This window comes from Somniosus microcephalus, unplaced genomic scaffold (assembly GCF_052327205.1).
Source record: "Somniosus microcephalus isolate GS21.2 unplaced genomic scaffold, FLI_Smic_1.0 scaffold33, whole genome shotgun sequence".
NCBI lineage: Eukaryota > Metazoa > Chordata > Chondrichthyes > Squaliformes > Somniosidae > Somniosus > Somniosus microcephalus.
The window spans coordinates 311,019-332,664 of record NW_028225220.1 but is presented as its reverse complement, the minus strand read 5'-3'; the positions used below and the strand labels follow the sequence as shown (position 1 = coordinate 332,664).

The following is a 21,646-nucleotide window of genomic DNA, read 5'->3' as shown; positions in this document are numbered from 1 at the left end:
GCTCAGGCCTCGATGCAGGATGAGGGCACATAGTCTAGGCTGCCCGAGGTGCCACCTGCCTTTTGAAGTGGATGTTAAAGATCCCGTGTCATCATTGTAGAACAGCGGGAAGTTCTCCCAGTATCCTGGCCAACACACCTCCCTCAACTAACACCCCCAAAAATGGATTAACTGGTTATTCACCTGATTGCTGTTTGTGTGATCTTGCTTTGTACGGATTAGCTGCTGTGTTTGCCCATATAACAGTGACTTCAATGTATTTCATTGAGTGTGAAGTGCTCTGGGACATTTCTGAGATGATATGAGGTGTTGCGTCAGAGCGATTCCGCCTGACCGCCTGGGCCCCTGAAGGTGTTGGGACTCCAGCTGAACACAAAGTGCAGATCTGGATACCCTCTTCTTTTGGAATGGGATTATGTATCTCCGGCTTTGATTTGGGTTGTAGAACAGAAAGAAAGTGAGTGGGGAAGAGTGCAGGAAGTGGGTCTCTGAGCGCCCACTTTATAGAACTTAAAAAAAAAATTATTTTGGGGGCAAGTTATCAAAAGACTCTCCAAACTTGAGCTATTTGCATGGGGAGAAGTGCTGATTGAGAGACAAGGTCAGGCAGGTTTGAATTATGTGAAGAATGCAAGATAATTGCAGAAGACACAAGACCTAAATTAAAGCTCATGGAATTGAAGGCAAATTACTGACCTAGTGAGGAGATTGGTTCTGCGGTGGAAGACAGGGAGCAGGGATAATGGGCGTGTACTCGAGTTGGATGGAAGTGACTAGTGGTGTCCCACAAGGATCTGAGCTGGGGCCTCAACTATTCACTATATTTATTAACACATTAGAGAGCCGTACATCCAAGTTTGCCGATGACACAGATTGGTGGTATAGTAAGTCGTGTAGACAGGAGCATAAAATTACAAAGAGCCATTGAGAGATTCAGTGAGTGGGCAAAACCCTGGCAGATGGATTTCAACCCAGGTAAGTGTGAGGTCATCCATTTTGGGCCAAGAAAGGATGGATCTGAGTATTCTCTAAATGGTGAAAAGCTGGGAACAGCGGAGGGCCCAAGAGATTTAGGGCTCCGTGTACACAGATCACTAAAATGTAGTCAGGTACAAAAAATAATCAAAAGGCAAATGGAATGTTAGCCTTTATATCGAGAGGGGTAGAATTTTTTTTAATTCGTTCATGGGATGTGGGCGTCGCTGGCAAGGACAGCATTTATTGCCCATCTCTAGTTGCCCTTGAGAAGGTGGTGGTGAGCCGCCTTCTTGAACCGCTGCAGTCCGTGTGGTGATGGTACTCCCACAGTGCTGTTAGTGAGGGAGTTCCAGGATTTTGACCCAACAACGATGAAGGAACGGCCGATATACTTCCAGGTCAGGATGATGTGTGACTTGGAGGGGAACTTGGAGATGGTGGTGTTCCCATGCGCCTGCTGCCCTTGTCCTTCTAGGTGGCAGAGGTCACGGGTTTGGGAGGTGCTGCCGAAGAAGCCTTGGCGAGTTGCTGCAGTGCATCTTGGAGATGGTACACACTGCAGCCACGGTACGCCTGTGGTGGAGGGAGTGAAAGTTTAAGGTGGTGGATGGAGTGTCAATCAAGCGGGCTGCTTTGACCTGGATGGTGTCGAGCTTCTTGAGTGTTATTGAAGCTGCAAGTGGAGAGTATTCCATCACACTCCTTACTTGTGCCTTGTAGATGGTGGAAAGGCTTTGGGGAGTCAGGAGGTGAGACATTCGCTGCAGAATACCCAGCCTCTGACCTGCTCTTGCTGCCACATATTTATGTGTCTGGTCCAGTTAAGTTTCTGGTCAATGGTGACCCCCAGGATGTTGATGCTGGGGGATTCGGCGATGGTAATGCCATTGAATGTCGAGGGGCGGTGGTTAGACTCTCGCTTGTTGGAGATGGTCATTGCCTGGCACTTGTGTGGCACGAATGTTACCTGCCACTTATCAGCCCAAGCCTGAATGTTGTCCAGATCGTGCTACATGGGGGCATGGACTGGTTCATTATCTGAGGAGTTGCGAATGGAACTGAACACTGTGCAGTCATCAGCAAACATCCCCATTTCTGACCTTATGATGGAGGGAAGGTCATTGATGAAACAGCTGAAGATGGTTGGGCCTCAGACACTGCCCCGAGGAAGTTCTGTTACAGAAGGTTAGAGGCTAAAGTCAGAGAAACGCGAGCTGATGTCTCCAGTAACTCACTCCCGGGTATCCATTATTGTATATATAAACCCCCGAACCCCTCAATTAGAATCCAGCCTGTAACTCACTCCCGGGTATCTGTTATTCTATATATAAACCCCCGAACCCCTCGATTAGATTCCAGCCTGTAACTCACTCCCAGGTATCTGTTATTCTATATATAATCCCCCCCGAACCCCTCGATTAGATTCCAGCCTGTAACTCACTCCCGGGTATCTGTTATTCTATATATAAACCCCCGAACCCCTCGATTAGATTCCAGCCTGTAACTCACTACCGGGTATCCATTATTCTATATATAAACCACCAAACCCCTTGATTAGATTCCAGCCTGTAACTCACTCCCGGGTATCCGTTATTCTATATATAAACCACCAAACCCCTTGATTAGATTCCAGCCTGTAACTCACTCCCGGGTATCCGTTATTCTATATATAAACCCCCTGTAGGACAGAACTGAATAAGGTAGAAAATTGCGTTAGACTAATATCCTGGCAATACACTCGGCATCAGTGAGAAATTTCAGGGTTTTACCTTGTTAGAAAATGCCGCTGATGTTGGTCACTGCTCCAGTGAGGGAGGCACCACCTTCAGGAGAGTGGGCAGAGACAACCTGTCTGTGAAAGGGCAGATTGTACATGGTCTGTGAAAAGAAAGTGTCTGAAGGGGCATTTGCTGTCCGTAGTTTCATTTGTTCTGGTGGATTGCCAATATTTCAGTTGCTCTGGGAATTAAGTTTATTTTCACTATCTAAATAAATCACCAACCGTGCCACATTAATACCTTGGGGAGGGGGGAGTGAATATTCGGGGTCTTTGCAAACAGAAATATTCATCCCATTTCCATTTTTCCAGGGATTCCTGGCTGAGGCGCAGTACAGAGATAGTGGCCATTGATGCTATTAACTTTCGCAACCCCATGGACCAGTACCAACCTCGGTTTTTGGAGAGGGAGCTGAGAAAGGTAAGTCCTGAGACAGGAAGAACACAACCCAGCAAAGGAAACTGGCCGCCTTTGACATCCGTGGTCACACAGCTTGAAACGGATGCAAAGTGTGTAGTAACCAACTTAAAGGCGAGCAGGTCCTGTTGGGAACCCACACACAGTACCAGCGTATAGTGAGAGCGGCCCACAGGTTAGCTCCTGATCTTAATCACAGGGCTTCAGGGTGACAGCCAGGCAAGGATTACTGCGCACTACATTACTTCACCTCGTGCGTTTTTAAGTTTCAGGATTCATTGAAGTCCGAGGTTGATTGAAACAGGTACAATTTTTTGAAGATCTAAAACCGCAATCAGCGGCCCCTGCAGACTTACAAACTGTATCTTGCAGCCGGCCTGAACTCCAGTCTGCATCTAACCAGCTGTCTGATTGTCGAGCTGGATGTGAAAAGTGGACCCTTGCCTGAGCCTGCCTGCTCGGTCCTGATCTCGGTCACACACCGAGGTGACCATGGTTGCAGCCACCTGGTGTCCACTAGCGGGAACCCCTGGACATCGCTTCATTGATGCCAATTTACAAATGATCTAAATTTACACATTTTAGTTGGGACGAGCCAAGGGGGTTTCTCATTAGTGGTCACCATTAGTGGTCACCTCCTTCTGGAGGGTGTGGGCCCTTGGAGCTGCTCTCCGGGCTTGGCTAGAGTCACCCCACTGGCGTGAGCAAAGCGGTCTACTTTGCTTCAACTTTCTGCTCTCGCCTCCCAACAGCCAGTTTCACAGCAGAGGCCAGGGAGAAGGTTCACCCATTCGTAGCCAACGACGTCCATTTGGGAAAAGGGAGAGAATAACTTATTATTTAAAATACTTAAAGGTATCAGCAGCAAAAGTAGAATTATAGATTTTAGTCACTGGTCACAGATAAGATTGTGGAAATGATTTGGGTTTCTGCCCCTCTCCTCTCGACCTGCTGGTGTGGCTTGGGGCTGTCACAGTCGCTGCTGTTCCACTCACTGCTAAAGGATCTTGTCCCATCTGGTACTGAACCACAGCGATCCTTGCTTAGATCTCTGGTCAGTGTGGAGTTAGCTGGGCCTTGCCAGCCCAGTGTTGGGGCTGCTGCGGTGGGGGAGGTGATGGTGGGGGAGGGGACGGTCGGGGAGGGGACGGTGGGGGAGGGGACGGTGGCGGAGGGGGAAGGTGGCGGAGGGGGATGGTGGGGGAGGGATGGTGGGGAGGGGACGGTGGGGGAGGGGATGATGGGGGAGGGGACGGTGGGGGAGGGGATGGTGGGGGATGGGACGGTGGGGGAGGGGATGGTGGGGGAGGGGATGGTGGGCGAGGGGATGGTGGGGAGGGGGACGCTGGGGAGGGGACGGTGGGGGAGGGGATGGTGGGGGAGGGGACGGTGGGGGAGGGACGGTAGGGATGGTGGGGGAGGGACGGTGGGGGAGGGATGGTGGGCAGAGGGGATGGTGGGTGGAGGGGACGATGGGGGAGGGGACGGTGGGGGAGGGACGGTAGTCGGAGGGGATGGTGGGGGAGGGGGCAGTGGGAGAGGGACGGTGGGGGAGAGGACAGTGGGGGAGGGACGGTGGGGGAGGGGACGGTGGGGGAGGTGACGTTGGGGGAGGGGACGGTGGGGGAGGTGACGGTGGGGGAGGGACGGTGGGGGAGGGGACGGTGGGGGAGGGGATGGTGGGTGGGGGAGGGGACGGTGGGGGCAGGGGATGGTGGGGGAGGGGATGTTGGCGGAGGGGATGGTGGGGGAGGGGACGGTGGGGGAGGGACGGTGGGAGAGGGGACGGTGGGGGAGGTGATGCTGGGGGAGGGGACGGTGGGGGAGGGATGGTTGGTGGAGGGACGGGATGGGGTGGGACGGGATGGGGTGGGGGTGGGACGGGATGGGCAGGACGGTGGGGGGGGCGAGACTGGACCAAGCCAGTGTCAGCACCTTCAGGAGAAGAGAGGCGAAGGCTGGAAATAAAAGGCGTCTCTGACTGCATTTTGTTTGTTGGTCAGATTTAACGGCTTTGAGTCTGGTGCCTTTAATGCTGTGTCTCCTCTGAAGGCTTTCTGTGGATTCTCACACTGTGTGATACCAGCCAATCAGCATTCCGCCATCGCCACCGGCAACTGGGGCTGTGAAGCGTACAAAGGGGATGTACAGCTTAAAGGTTGGTTGATTGTTAAACTGCCATTAGTAAAAGACCACCTCAAGTGGAGTACAACCATCTGAGGCCACTGTGGGCGAGAAATTCATTATAGCCCAGGAGTGGACGCTAACTTTGGAAAAGTTTGAGATTTAGCGCCAGGCGCGAATGAATCTCGCTGCACACAAAATTCAGTGTAGTCGCTCAGAGAATGGATGGCAGCGCTAAATCAAGTGCTAACGGCTTAGCTCAGTGGCGTTACACTCAAAACACTAACCAATGTCAGGTGCAGTCTAATCGAAGGTCATCATTGCCACAGGCTCTTTCCAGTTCTTAGAGGGGAGGTTCATTGATGCTGCAGAACCTCATTCTCAGCATTGCTGCCTGTGAACCTGTGTCAGCAAGCAGGAGCAGGCCAAGCCCAAGGAGCCGGATGATTCAAGCAGCTGTATTCATGGCAGATCAACGGCCCAGGGAGAGAGCCCGCAGATTCTGCAACCAAGCATTGGAGGAGTTGGTCTTCGCTGTGGAGAGACAGAGGGCCGTGCTGTACCCAGCAAGTGGCAGGAGGCCCTCACCGCAAGTCTTCCACACCATGTGGAGGGAGGTAGCCCAGCAGGTCTCGGGCAGCACTGTGGTCCCCAGGACCCACACACAGAGCAGGAAGAAATTTAACAACCTCACTCATGTGGTCAGGGTGAGTCAACGCTTCAACAAATGCTACATACCACTATCTGAGCCACAATCTTCATACACTGCCCAAAGCACCACTCCCCCAGCACTCATCCACCAACAATCTCTACCTACCAACACTCACACCCACATCTCACACCTTGCAAACAATGGCAGCTATTCAACTGTGGCAGGCACATCTCCCAAACACCTTGCTCCGCACTCACTCTCACACTTTCCTTTCTCTTGCAGGCCAAGGTCACTCACAACAGGAGGGAGCAGGAGCACACAGGCGGGGGAAAACCTGACACCCGACCACTGTCTGAGCTGGAGGAGAGTGCTGCAGATTACTGGGTGCCAGGTGGTGGGCGTTGTGGCCACCAGCGATGTTGACCCTCTTAGGGACAACAATGGTATGTTCATCCCTACTCCTCCTCCTCACATCCCACTTCCCCCTCACCACACAAGCCTTTCCCACTTTCCAGCTAATCATGCTGTATGCATGTCTTTCTCCCTTCCTGCCCCCTCCCCTCACCTTAAGGAAAGATAGGCAAAAAGGAAAAGGAGGTGGGGTAGCATTGCTGGTTAAAAAGGGATTAACACAATTGTAGGAAAGATATTGGCTCTGAAGATGTGGAATCTGTATGGGTAGAACTGAGAAATACCATAGGGCAGAAAACGTTAGTGGGAGTGGTATATAAACCACCAAACAGTAATGTGGTGGTTGGGGATGGCATTAAAAGGGAAATTAGAGATGCGTGCAATAAGGGCACAGCAGTTATCATGGGTGACTTTAATCTACATATAGATTGGGCTAACCAAATTAGTAACAATACAGTGGAGGAGGAATTCCTGGAGTGTATACGGGATGGTTTCCTGGACCAATATGTCGAGGAACCAACTAGACATCAGGCCATCTTATATTGGGTATTATGTAATGAGAAAGGATTAACTAGCAATATTGTTGGGCGAGGCCCCTTGGGTCGGAGCGATCATAATATGATAGAATTCTTAATTAAGATGGAGAGTGAAGTAGTTGACTCAGAGACTAGGGTCCTGAATTTAAATAAAGGAAACTATGATGGTATGAGGCAAGAGTTGGGTACGATTGATTGGGGAATGTCACTCAAAGGGTTGACGGTGGATAGGCAATGGCAAACATTCAAAGATCGCATGAATGAACTACAGAATCTGTTCATCCCAGTTTGGCATAAAAAAAAAGCTGACTCAAACGTGGCTAACAAGGGAAATTAGGGATAGCATAAGATCCAAGGAGAGGACATATAAATTGGCCAGAAAAAGCAGTAAACCTGAGGATTGGAAGCAGTTTAGGATTCAGCAAAGGAGGAAAAAAGGGATTAATTAAGAGGGGGAAAATAGAGTATGAGAGTAAGCTTTCAGGGAACATAAAAACTGACTGAAAAAGCTTTTATAGATATGTGAAGAGAAAAAGATTGGTGAAGTCAAGCGTAGGTCCCTTGCAGTCAGAATCAGGGGAATTTATAATGGGGAACAAAGAAATGGCAGAACAATTAAATACATACTTTGGTTCTGTCTTCACAAAGGAGGACACAAATAACCTCCCAGAGATGTCGGGGAACATAGGTTCTAATGAGAGGGAGGAACTGAAAGAAATCAATATTTGTAGGGAAATGGTGTTAGGGAAAGTGACAGGATTGAAGGCCGATAAATCCCCAGGGCCTGATAATCTACATCCTAGGTACTTAAGGAAGTGGCCCTAGAAATAGTAGATGCATTGCTGGTCATCTTCCAAAATTCTATAGACTCTGGAACAGTACCCATGGATTGGAGGGTAGCTAATGTTACCCCACTATTCAAAAAAGGTGGTAGAGAGAAAACGGGGAATTATAGACTGGTAAGCCTGACATCGGTAGTGGGGAAAATGCTAGAGTCCATTATAACAATGTAATAGCAGAGCACTTGGAAAACAATGACAGGATCGGACAAAGTCAACATGGATTTACAAAAGGTAAACCGTGCTTGACTAATTTACTGGAATTTTTTGAGGATGTAACTGGTAAAATTGATAAGGGAGAACCAGTGGATGTGGTGTATTTGCACTTTCAGAAGGCTTTCGATAAGGTCCCGCATAAGAGATTAGCGTGTAAAGTTAAGGCACATAGGATTGGGGGCAAGGTATTGACTTGGATAGAGAACTGGTTGGCAGACAGAAAGCAAAGAGTTGGAATAATCGGGTCTTTTTCCAAGTGGCAGGCAGTGACTAGTGGGGCACCGCAGGGATCGGACGTGGGACCCCAGCTATTCACAATATACTAATAATCTAGGCGAGGGAATTGGATGTAATATCTCCAAGTTTGCAGACGACACAAAGCTGGGTGGGAGTGTGTGCTGTAAGGAGGATGCCGAGAAACTCCAGTATGATTTGGACAGGTTGGGTGATTGGGCAGACACATGGCAGATGCAATATAATGTGGATAAATGCGAGCTTATCCACTTTGGTGTCAAAAACAGGAAGGCAGATTATTATTTGAATGGCAATAGATTGGGAGAAGGGAAAGTGCAACGAGACCTGGGTGTCCTTGTGCACCAGTCGCTGAAGGTAAGCATGCAGGTGCAGCAGGCGGTTAAGAAGGCAAATGGTATGTTGGCCTTTGTAGCGAGAGGGTTTGAGTACAGGAACAAGGATGTCTTGCTGCTGTTGTACAGGGCCTTGGTGAGACCGCACCTTGAGTACTGTGTGCAGTTTTGATCACCTTATCTGAGGAAGGATGTTCTTGCCATGGAGGGAGTTCAGCAAAGATTTACCAGGCTGATACCTGGGATGGCAGGAATGACGTATGAGGAGAGATTCGGTCGATTGGGCTTATACTCGCTGGAGTTTAGAAGAATGAGAGGGGATCTCATTGAAACTTATAAAATACTAACAGGACTAGATAGACTGGATGCAGGAAGGATGTTCCCGATGGCCGGGGAGTCCAGAGCCAGGGGTCACAGTCGAAGGATAAGGGGTAAGCCATTTAGGACAGGGATGAGGAGGATTCTCTTCACCCAGAGAGTGGTGAACCTGTGGAATTCTCTACCACAGAAGGCAGTAGATGCCATTTCATTAAATATATTCAAGAAGGAGTTAGATATATTTCTTAAGGCTAAAGGGATCAAGGGATATGGAGAGAAGGCAGGAACAGGGTACTGAATTTGGATGATCAGCCATGATTGCATTGAGGGCGGAGCAGGCTCGAGGGATGAATGGCCTATTCCTCCTCCTGTCTTCTATGTTTCTATGTTAACCCGACTCTTGTGCCTTTATGCTTTCAGATAATGAGCAAGCAGCTGAGCATCCTGTCCCTGACGGTACCACAGAGAGTGAGGCGGAAGAAGAGGAGGACGAAGAACACACTGTGTCACTGCATGTCTCACCCACAGACACCAGCTCAGATACTGGCACTACGCGTTCTTTAGAGGCTAGTATAGTAGCGGGATCTGCACAGGGTCATGCACCGGGGACAAGTGGGCTGCAGCAAGGCCAGGGGGATAGGGTAGCGCGAGCGTCAGCTCCCCGGACGGCGAGTTCTGCTGCACAGGACTCAGTTGAGGACGTTGATGGGGAGCTCTTTAGAAGAAGGGTGATGGGCATGCACACGGAGATGATAGGTGCAATGGCAAGGGTGCCCGAGAGCCTCTCGGCAATGGTAAGGAGCATGGAGGAGTCCGCCTCCAACATTGCACAGAGCTCTGTGCACACCATGGAGCCTGTCATTTCCAGTCTGGAAAGGACGGTGAACTCCCTGAGAAACAGTGGAGACCCAGACCTGTTGCCGCGTGTGATGGGCAATGTCGCAGCTTCCATTGCAGCAAAGACTGAAGCCATGCAACGTCTTAGTGCTGTAATGCAGACTATGCTTGGTGCCATCGATTCTCAGACTGCTTTCACGCAGTCTCAGCTTGATGCCACATAAGCTCTGGCTGCTGCCATCGTGGCTGGGTCGACCACCGTCCACCGGAGTTTTCACGGTCATAGAGTTTAGAGTCATAGGCCTAGAAATTCAGTAAGGCGCTGCCAGCTTTGCAGCCAGTTACCGCCCAAAGAGGGTTTCTGCGCCAATAGAGGAGTTTGCACTGATATTCAGCGCTGCGGTAATGGCGGCAGTAGCTGTTAGCGCTGCGCCGGCACCGATGACGTCATCGGTGTGCGCAGTGCCCCGCTACCGCCCCGCCACCGGCCCGAACCCCATATTGAGTTGCGGCCACCTCTTCCGCGGCGGCCGCAAACAGCGATCAGAAAACGGGGCTGTACTGTAGCCTTAATGGGGCGCTTTAAGGTGGAGGTGCGACCGGCCGCTTTTTCGGCGGCCTCCTGCCCGCACCTCCTTCCCCGGCCTCTTCCACCACCACCCCCCCATGGCATTGCCGGCTGCTTTCCGCGAACCCGGCACTTCTCCGTGGTGCCGGGCTAATTTGCCGGCACTATCCAGTGGCGACCTCCCCGTTGCAGGCACCTCCCCCTTAAGAGAAGGAGGAGGCCTGCAGTACCGCAGCCTGCCGCTCCGCAGCGGGTGGCGCAGCGGCGCCTAGAGCGCTGAAATTCAGTTTCAGCACCCCAAGCGGGGGCGGGCACACCCTGGAATAGCACCCGGTTCCGACTTGGGGCGCAAAAACTGAATATCTGACGGTCGCAACTGGCTCCGCTCTCAGCGCTAACTTTTGGGCGCACGCCAGCTGGCGGGCCCAAAGTGAATTTCTAGGCCATAGAGTTTTACAGCACAGAAAGAGGCCCTTCGGCCCATCGTGTCTGCGCTGTTCATCAAGCCCTGTCCAATCTAATCCCATTTTCCAGCATTTGGTCCATAGCCTTGTATGCAATGGCATTTCAAGTGCTCATCCAAATGCTTCTTGAATGTTGTGAGGGTTCCTGCCTCTACCACCCTTTCAGGCAGTGAGTTCCAGACTCCAACCACCCTCTGGGTGAAAAAGTTCCTCCTCAAATCCCCTCTAAACCTCCTGCCCCTTACCTTGAATCTAGGCCCCCTTGTTATTGACCCCCCTACTAAGGGGAAAAGTTCCTCTTTATCTACCCTATCTATGCCCCTCATCATTTTGTACACGTCAATCAGGTCCCCCCTCAGCCTTCTTTGCTCCAAGGAAAACAACCCCAGCCTGTTTACTCTTTCTTCATAGCTGAGGCGCTCCATCTCAGGTAACTTCCTGGTGAATCTTCTCTGCACCCTCTCCAAAGCAATCACATCCTTCCTATAGTGAGGCGACCAGAACTGCACACAGTACTCCAGCTGTGGCCTTACCAGCGTTTTGTACAGCTCCATCATAACCTCCTTGCTCTTATATTCTATGCCTCGGCTAATGAAGGCAAGTATCCCATATGCCTTTTTAACCACCTTATCTACCTGTTCCGCTGCCTTCAGGGATCTATGTACATGTACACCAAGGTCCCTCTGACCCTCTGTACTTCCTAGGGTCCTACCACTGATTGTGTATTCCCTTGCCTTACTTGTCTGTCCAAAATGCATCACCTCGCACTTTTCAGGGTTAAATTCCATTTGCCAGTTTTCCACCCATCTGACCAACCCGTTTATATCGTCCTGTAGCCTGAGGCTTTCCTCCTCGCAATTTACCACCCCACCAATTTTCGTGTCATCTGTGAACTTACTGATCATACCTTTTACATTCTCATCCAAATCATTTATGTAGATCACAAACAGCAAGGGACCCAGCACCGATCCCTGAGGTACCCCACTGGACACAGGCTTCCAGTCACAAAAGCAACCTTCGACCATCACCCTCTGCCTCCTGCCACTCAGCCACTTTAGGATCCAACGTGCCAAGGCACCCTGGATCCCATGGGCTCTTACCTTCTTGACCAGTCTCCTATGCGGGACTTTGTCAAAAGCCTTACTGAAGTCCATGTATACCACATCCACAGCATTTCCCTCATCCACACACCTAGTCACCCCCTCGAAAAATTCAATCAGATTGGTCAGGCATGATTTACCCTTGACAAAGCCATGCTGACTATCCCCGATTAATCCTTGCCTCTCCAAGTGGAGACTAATTTTGTCCCTCAGAATTTTTTCCAATAATTTCCCTACCACAGATGTTAGGCTCACTGGCCTGTAATTCTCTGGTTTATCCCTGCTACCCTTCTTGAATAATGGTACTACGTTAGCTGTTCTCCAGTCCTCTGGTACATCCCCTGTGGCCAGAGAGGTTCTGAAAATTTGTGTCAGAGCCCCTGCATTCTCCTCCTTTGCCTCACTCAGCAGCCTGGGATACATCTCGTCCGGGCCTGGGGATTTATCCACTTTTTGGCCTGCTAAAACCGCTTGTACCTCCTCCCTCTCGATGCTAATATGTTCAAGTATATCACAGTCCCCTTGCCTGATTTCTAGGTCTACATCGTCTTTCTCCATAGTGAACACAGATGCAAAAAATTCATTTAAAACCCCGCCTACATCATCTGGCTCTACACACAGATTGCCACTTTGGTCCCTAATGGGCCCTACCCTTTCCCTGGTTATCCTCCTGCCCTTAATATACTTATAACACATCTTAGGGTTTTCCTTTATTTTGCTCGCCAGTGTTATTTCATGGCCCCTCCTCGCCCTCCTAATTTCTTTTTTTAAATATGCCCCTGCACTTTTTATACTCCTCTAGGGCTTCCTCCGTCTTAAGTCTTTTGTAACTGCCAAAAGACCCCCTTTTTTTCCTAATGCATTTTTGTATATCCCTTGTCATCCAAGGTTCCCTTTGCTTGTTGGTCCCACCCTTGACCTTTACGGGAACATGTTGGCGTTGTACTCTCTCTATTTCCCTTCTGAAAGTCTCCCACTGCTTTGATGTGGATTTTCCTATAAGTAGCTGCTCCCAGTCCACTTTGGCCAGATCCTGCCTTATCATATTATAATCGGCCTTCCCCCAATTTAGAACCCTTATTTCCACGCCGTCTTTGTCTTTTTCCATGACCACCTTAAATCTCACCGAATTATGGTCACTGTCGCCAAAATGCTCTCCTACTGACACTTCCACCACTTGCCCGGCTACATTCCCTAGAATTAGGTCCAGTACCGCCCCCTGTCTTGTAGAACTTTCTACATGTCGGCTCAAAAAGCTCTCCTGGATGCACTTTAAGAATTCTGCACCCTCTAAGCCTTTCACACTCTGACTATCCCAATTAATATTGGGGAAGTTGAAATCCCCCACTATTATTACCCTATTATTTTCGCACTGCTCTGAGATTTGCCTACATACCTGTTCCTCTCTCTCCCCCTGACTGTTGGGGGCCATATAGTACACTCCCAGCAAAGTGCTTGCCCCCTTTTTGTTTTTATGTTCTACCCATATGGCCTCATTAGAGGAACCCGCTAATATATCATCCCTCCTTACAGCAGTAATTGACTCCTTAATTAATATTGCAACACCCCCTTCCCTTTTACACCCCCTCTGTCTCGCCTGAAGATTCTATACCCCGGAATATTGAGCTGCCAGTCACAGAATCACAGAAACCCCACAGTGCAGAAAGAGGCCATTTCTATCTCCCTCAACCATGTCTCCGTGATAGCAACAATATCGTACTCCCATGTGTTCAACAACAACTTCAGTTCATCCACCTTATTTGCAAGACTCCTTGCATTAAAATAAGTGCCTTCCAGCCTTGCCATATTCACTTTTGCCTTCACATATTTGTTCTGCCTTCCCAGCTGACCTGTTTTTTCCTCCGTATTTGGCTGTAAATCACCCCCTACTATAGCTCCACTCTGTATCCCATCCCCCTGCCAAGTTAGTTTAAACCCCCCCCCAACAGTGCTAGCAAACCTCCCCGCAAGGATATTGGTCCCCCTCTGGTTCAGGTGTAAACCGTCCGACTTGTACAAGTCCCACCTTTCCCAGAAGCAGACCCGGTGATCCAGGAAACTAAAGCCCTCCCTCCTGCACCATCCCTTTAGCCACGCATTCATCTGTTCTATCTTTCTATTCCTATACTCACTAGCACGTGGCACCGGGAGTAATCCAGAGATTAAAACCTTTGATGTCCTGCTCTTTAATCTTCTACCTAGCTCCTTAAATTCTTGCTGCAGGACCTCATCCCTCTTTTTAACTATGTCGTTGGTACCAATGTGGACCACGACCTCTGGCTGTTCGCCCTCCCCCTCCAGAATGCCCTGCAGCCGCTCAGTGACATCATTGACCCTGGCACCAGGGAGGCAACAAACCTTCCTGGATTCACGTCTACAGCCACAGAAATGCCTATCTGTTCCCCTTACTATAGATTCCCCTACCACTATTGCTCTCCCACTCTTTATCCTCCCTTCCTGGGCATCAGGAGCACACCCAGTGCCAGGAAGTTGGCTGCTGCTGCCTTCCCCTGATAAGTCATCCCCCCCAACAGTATCCAAAGCGGTATACCTGGTTGAAAGGGGGATGGCCACAGGGGTCCCCTGCACTACCTGCCTGCTTCTACTGTTCCGCCTGGTGGTCACCCATTTCCCTTCTGCCTGTGCAGCCCTACCCTGCGGTGTGACCAACTCACTGTACGAGTAATTCGCGACTCTCTCAGTACCGTGAATGCTCCACAGCCCATCCACCCACAGCTCCAGTGCCCCAAGACGGCCCGTTAGTAGCTGCAGCTGGATGCATTTCTGGCACGCGTGTTGGTCAGGGACACTGGCAGCATCTCTGAATTCCCACATAGAGCAAGAGGTGCATATCACGGGGCTGGGATCTCCTGGCATGACCTACCCCTTTAATCAATTTAAATTAAATTAATTCAATACCACCAGTAAAGTAAGCCATACCTGGTCTCTGGAGCCCTTTGTAGGCCCACTCTACCGCTGAAGCACCCGCCGAAGCTCTGAGGCCTTGCCTCACCTTGACTCACCCAACTCTCAGCACTCTGTTGAAAACCACACTCAGTGCAAAATCGCACTTCAAAGCCTGTTTTAATAGGCCCTGAAACAAAGACTTGCTGAGCCCAGCTACAGGAGAACCAGGTTAACCAGATTACTCCAGTTTCCCGTGTTAACTGCCTTCAGCTGCTCGGAGTTGTAGGACTTGTTTATCCCTTTTTAACCCTGCTTAAATCTGGGAATTTTAGATTTTAAACAGTAAACAGTACACAGTAAATGTGAAACAAACAAAAGTTTGATTTCAGCAAACAGTTAAGACTCCCTGACTTACCCAATTCTCAGCACTCTGTTGAAAACCGCACTCAGTGCAAAATCGCACTTCAAAGCCTGTTTTTATAAGCCCTGAAACAAAGACTTGCTGAGCCCAGCTATAGGAGAACCAGGTTAACCAGATTACTCCAGTTTCCCTTGTTAACTGCCTTCAGCTGCTCTGAGTTGTAGGACTTGTTTATCCATTTTTAACCCTGCTTAAAGCTGGGAAATTTAGATTTTAAACAGTAAACAGTACACAGCAAATGTGAAACAAACAAAAGTTTGATTTCAGCAACCAGTTAAGACTCCCTGACTCACCCAACTCTCAGCACTCTGTTGAAAACCGCACTCAGTGTCACAGTGTCGCAGCAGGCCAGCAATCTGTGCTCCAGCAGATTGGCAGTGATGCTGAGGTGCTGCTTCGGGGGAGTGGCAGTGTGTCAGTGGAGCAGGAAGTTACCGTCCTCTCTCAGGATGACAGCATTCCTGCGCCCACCACTGGCACTCCGCCATTGCCCTTGTCACTGCCTGTCATCCAGCCAGCCCAGACTGCTGCCGCCAATGCTGAGGTGGTGCAGTCTACAGCCGGGCCTTCCAGGCCCAGAGCTGGTCGAGTGCGATCCGCAAGGCCATCTGATGTCTCCCGCACGTACACTCAGCAGCCTTCCACCCACCGTGCTGCAGCCACTGGGCCAACATTTGGTAGGAGCACTAGGGTAGGCAAAGGCACAGCAACAAGAGGCACTAAGGGATCGCACGAGGGTGAAGAGTTAATATTGTTGTTGTAAATATGTGTTCACTGATTATTATTAATTGGCTTTGGATGATTTTGTGATGTCGCTCATTTCAGCGTTGTGCTGTGATGTGACCTGCGACAGGGATGGAATGATGGGGATGTGGTGAGCAGCGGGGATCTGGGGTTTAATTTATTGGAACTGCAGTCTGATGAGGCAGTCACGGACCGCCCTTCCAGAAGGCAGATTGAGTGGCTGCCTCCTCCCTCGCTCCTGCTCCTCCTCCTTCTCTTTCTCTTCCTCCTCGTCCTCATCCTCCTCCTCCTCCTCTCTCTCTTCCTCTTCCTGAGGTTGTTTCGCAGTCCCTGGTGGCAACAGCTGGGCCCTCATGATGGCCATGTTGTGGAGCATGCAGCAGACCACAACGAAATGGGACACCAGCTCAGCCGAGTACTGAAGGGCTCCTCCCGAGCGGTCAAGGCACTGGAACCGTTGCTTGAGCACTCCAATGGTCTGTTCGATGATGTTCCTGGTGGCAGCATGGCTCTCAGTATATGAGTGCTGAGCAGGAGTGTTGGGGTTGTGGAGGGGAGCCATGAGCCAGGTGGAGACCGGATAGCCCTGGAATGTAACCAGCCAGCCGCGAGCTTGATGTGGTGGCTGGAAGAGTGCTGGCACACCAGTCTGGCGCAGGATGAAGGCATCGTGGGTGCTGCCAGGATAGCGGGCATTCACATTGAGGATTTGCTGTCTGTGGTCACACACCAACAGCACATTAAGTGAGTGGTAGTCTTTGCGGTTACAGAGGCCTCAGGCAAAGCCATGTGGGTGCAGTCATTGGCGCCCTGCACCATGGGGAAGCCCGCTATCCTGGCAAAGCCACATGCACGTTTGTCCTGCTTCTCTCTGGTGATGGGGAAGGAAATGTAGTCCCTTCTCCTACTGTAGAGTACCTCTGTGACCTCCCGGATGCAGTGATGGTCTGCGAACTGGCACCTGTTGCAGACTGGAAGGAACCGCTGGCGAAGAAATTGAGGGCGATGGTGACCTTCACTGCCACAGAGAGAGCCATGGTCGACCTGATCTGAGGCTCGAGGTCTGGTTGCAGGAGGTGGCCACATCCTTGCTGAAGCAGAGCCTTCTAATGCACTGCTCCTCGCTTAATTGGAGGAAGGAGAAGTGCTCTCGGAATACCCTCGGAGGGTAAGGCCTCCTGTTGAGAGCCCTGATGGCCCTCCTCCTCCCTCAGGCCACATCTTGCAATCTTTCTCGCTTCCTCTGCTCCCTCTGCTGTAGACCCTGGAGGGCGAGGTTGACTGCCAGTACAGCCCCCATTAATGTAACGATGTGTAGCACTTTGAAATTTTGTCAGAATAAATGTAACTAATTTTTAGTAGCCACAACACTACTGATACTAAAGAACTTTTAAATGACTGAATTAAACTCTTGTACAATCGCAAACTGAAACAGCACTAACCTGACAGCTGCGACTGATCCCTTTAAATAGCGCCCCTGGAGCCGACATATGCCTGCTTCACGCCCCCTCCCATTACCGCTGTTGGGCGAGTCGCTAAGGCAGGGGATGATGCTTAATTTGGCAGATTGGGCGCCCAGTGACCTTTGCACACTCACTGACGTTACGATTTGCCTGCTGCTGAAGTCCCCGGCGCTAATCGTAGCGGCGGTGCTACGGGGGTGGGAGGTCGAATTTGGCATGCGCTGCTGGATTCACCTCACCGCGGTGCTACTGCCTCAGTGCCCCGTTAGCGCCCCACCAGGCGCTAAGCTACCGAATTTCTCCCCGTGAGTTTTGCAAGTTGGGTAAATACTGCAGTTGTAGTACCAGCACGCTGCTGCTGGTGGAGCTATCGATTCAGTGGAAGGTGCTGGTCTCAGCACTGCCACCTGAAGGAAGTGGGTGGCATTAGCGCCCAGGAAGAGAAGAGAGACTTGCATTTCTATAGCGCCTTTCACGACCACCAGACATCCCAAAGCACATCACAGCCAATGAAGAACTTTTTGGAGTGCAGTCACTGTTGTAATGTGGGAAACGCAGCAGCCAATTTGTGCACAGCAAGCTCCCACAAACAGCACTGTGATAATGACCAGAGAAGCTGCAAATCTTCTGCAGTGCCCTGAATGGAAAATAAAAATCCACCAGAGACAAAGAGCCAGGTGCTTGCATCCATGGGAACAATTCTAGAAACAACCATTTGTATAGCGCCTTTAACATAAAATGGCTCAAGTTACACAGACAAAGATTGCTCACACTGGCACAGATACAGGGAATAAGAGGGCGTCAGCACCAGGATCAGAAGAATTTTTGATCGTGCAGAGGGTTATTTGAACCTGGAACATTTTACCACGCGTGGCTGCTGTGGCAGAGCCCCACACATCATTTAAATGGGAATTGGATTCAGTATTTGAAAAGGAAGACGGTAAAGGTATAGAGGAAGGGCAGGATTAGAGTAGAAGGCTGCAGTTGCAGAACGTGCACCAGTGCAGACCTGAGGTGCCTCACGGCCTCCTTCTGTGCTGTAATTATTATGACTCTGAAATCATGCTTTCTTTCCACAGCTCTCCTTCAGATAATGGCAGCTGCTCAGGCACAGAGGGACGTGGTGTACTTTACTTTTGGGGACAGGGCCTTGATGAGAAGCATATATGAAATGCATCAGTTTTTGCAAAGGAAAGATGTCACAGTGGGTAAGTACCAACCAAACTAGAAGATGGATAGTGTATGGTGTGAGCTCAGAGACAGCAGCGGTTTCTGGTATTTTCTGTTCGACGCCATTGGATAGTGATCAGGAACAGGAGCCACAGCTGCTCAAACATTAGGTCAATGTGTAGTTGTCAATGCTTTTGTGGCGGTTCTAACTGTCGAGAACATGAAAGAGCAGGAGTAGAGAGCCCATCAATAAAGCCATCCAGTGGCATCACTCGGGGAAAGATGAGGAATACCTACACCACCAGTTTACCGAGACCTTCAGCACTTGTGTGAAGGCGAGCTGCTGTAATGGCTCAGTTCAAAATTAACCTCCCAACGTGAGACTGGGGTTTAGAGGAGGATCCCAGGTTCCATTCCTGCTTCGTGCTTTGTTAGCAGAGTTAAAGCAGGGCCTTGGTGAGTTGCTATAATTCACATCATCATTCTTATCGGGTGTGGGGGAATGGGCCAAAATCAGCCCAGCTCCTGGTCTTGATTAGTATATCTTGCTTGTATGTAGTTGTGTGCGTGTTCGTGGGTGGGTGTGTGTTCGTGGGTGGGTGTGTGTTCGTGGGTGTGTGGGTGTGCGTGGGTTCGTGTATGCATGTGGGTGTGTGTGCGTGCGTGTGTGTTCGTGTTCTTGGGGTGTGTATGTGTTCATGTGTGCGTGCGTGTTCGTGGGTGCGTGTGTGTTCGTGTTCATGGGTGTGTTCGTGTGGGTGTGAGTGAGTGTGGGTGTGAGTGTGAGTGCGGCTGTGGGTGTGAGTGTGGGTTTGAGAGTGGGTGTGGGTGTCAGTGTGTGTGTGGGTGTGTGTGTGGGGTATGGTGTGTGTGTGTGCGTGCGTGTTCATGGGTGTGTGTGTGTTCGTGTGTGTGCGTGTTCGTGGGTGCATGTGTGTTCGTGTTCATGGGTGTGTTCATGTGGGTGTGAGTGTGGGTGTGGGTGTGAGTGTGGCTGTGGGTGTGAGAGTGTGTGTGGGCGTCTGTGTGGGTGTGGGTTGGTGTGGGTGTGAGTGTGTGTGTGGGCGTCGGTGTGGGTGTGGGTTGGTGTGGGTGTGAGTGTGGGGTGCGGTGTGGGTGTGTGTGTGTGCGCTTGTGTGGACAGACAGACATGGTAAAGGTAGAATCAGGTGCATATGTGAAGCCCCAAGCGGCTGAATAGCCTGCCACTACTTACTGTCCAAGCACAGATTAACACACTGGTCCGGGGGAGGGAGGCTACGGCTAACACCCGTGGGATTGTACCCCAGCAAGCGGCGGTACCTTCAGGAGAGGAGGCGAGAAATTAAGTGAAAAACCTTGGCGAGCTGGTTTGAGTGTAATGTCATCAAACATTCTGCTGCTTTTCTCATAGGGCAACTTTACAACATTTTGGAGAAGTACTCGAGAACAGATTTTGGAACAAGCAGAGCCAGAGATCTATACGAGTTCATTCAGAACAATGTGAACTGTTTAAAGGTGCGAATCTGATCACCAGCAGCAAATGACAGAAAGACGCTCAGTACATTGATGGAGGAGAGGATCTCATTTATAATTCATTCCTCAAATCAACAGGGTTCTTAAACATTGAAAATCAGGGGCCAGAGATTTATTAGCTTACAGCACAGGCAATAGTCCTTAAACATACACTTAAAAAAGACAGCATTTACAACTGAGGCTGGCTGCTTTAGTCGGGGACTGAAACGTGTCACAGCTTCGAGCTCAGTGTACAGGTTGATCAGACCTTGTGGTATCTGTACAAACACACACCTTTTATATCTTTTTCTTACCCCGCTCGATGTGACTACCCACATGTTTCTGCATTAAGATTGTACAAAAGTTAAATTACGGCCCTATATAAGGTGAATTTTAATCAGCTTGTCCCCTTATCAATAATTTTAGTTTTGTTTACTTAGAGTTATTTTTCTGTTGTGTTAATGAGACTCCTTACTCTGTTATCTTATCGCTAGTTTCTGCTATTCTACCAGGTGAAACCTTTGATTGTAAGTGTGTCTTTGATTCGGTGCCATTCCATACCAGCCAATCTTCTGCTTCTACAGAAACCCCAATTAAAAAGGAGGATGTATCCCCAGAGGGTTTCCTTTGTTTTTCACACACTTGTTATCAACTGATTAAAGTTCTGTGAAATATCTGGATCAATCTGCACTGGGATGTCTTTAGGTTTACTGAAGTGATTAAACTGACCACTGCTTCGAGATCAGCCTTAGTTCAGTGGTCACCGCATCTAAATTAACTTAACAAGCAAAGGTGAAAGGTTAACATTGCCACACTATGAAGAGAGCTCAGCAGCAGTACAGCGTCAGTCGGCTTCGGGCCAGTCTGATTAACCCTGTGCTTACAGCATTAGGGTCAGGGTTGGTTTTACAGAGATTGTGAGCACAGGAAGCGATGCTACAGCTGGGCAAATACCAACCAGGTGCGAAGTGAGAGCCTGAAGCTGTCTCATGCATTTTTACACAGATTCCCAAGGGCCGTTTCATTTCATAGTGAGTCATCCGTCTTTCGGATGAGACGTTAAACCGAGATCCAGTCTACTCTCTCGGGTGGATGTAAAAGATCCCATAACACTATATTGTAGAGCAGGAGAGTTCTCCCCGGTGTCCTGGCCAATACTTATCCCTCAATAAATATCACTGAAACAGATTAACTGGTCATTATCTCATCGCTGTTTGTGGGAGCTTGCTGTGCACAAATTGGCTGCCACGTTTCTACATTACAACAGTGAGTCCAGTCCAAAGTCCTTCGTTGGCTGTAAATCCTTTGGGACATCCTGAGGTCGTGAAAGGCGTTATATAAATGCAAGTCTTTCTTTCTTTATAAGTGTTAAGTGGTTCTCCCACCCAAATTGTTCTTATCTTGTACATCCTAATCCAAATTAAAAACTTAAAATAATGTTGAAAGGAACGAGAATTTCTTTTGATGGGGAACAGGAGCACTCACTACATTTCACCGTCACTGTCAGTGACTGACTGACACATCAACCCGTGGGATGTCTGTACAACCGCAATAGGATAGAATCAGAGCAATGAACCCAAGCCGAGGCCTCTCACCTGCCCCTCACTCTCTCTCTTAGATCC

At 49.8% G+C, this 21,646-nt stretch overlaps 1 protein-coding gene across 1 annotated transcript in view; it reads left to right on the top strand.

The window, feature by feature from the left end:
- Nucleotides 1-20,702, top strand: part of LOC147083871 (poly(ADP-ribose) glycohydrolase-like) — a 31,368-nt gene extending 10,666 nt beyond the window's left edge. The window contains 4 exon segments of the mRNA XM_085980079.1: nucleotides 3,068-3,176; nucleotides 5,226-5,331; nucleotides 18,440-18,568; nucleotides 19,924-20,702. Of these exon segments, the coding sequence (XP_085836205.1) occupies nucleotides 3,068-3,176; nucleotides 5,226-5,331; nucleotides 18,440-18,568; nucleotides 19,924-20,039 (460 nt within the window). The 3' untranslated portion in view covers nucleotides 20,040-20,702.
- Nucleotides 20,703-21,646: the final 944 nt, after the last annotated feature.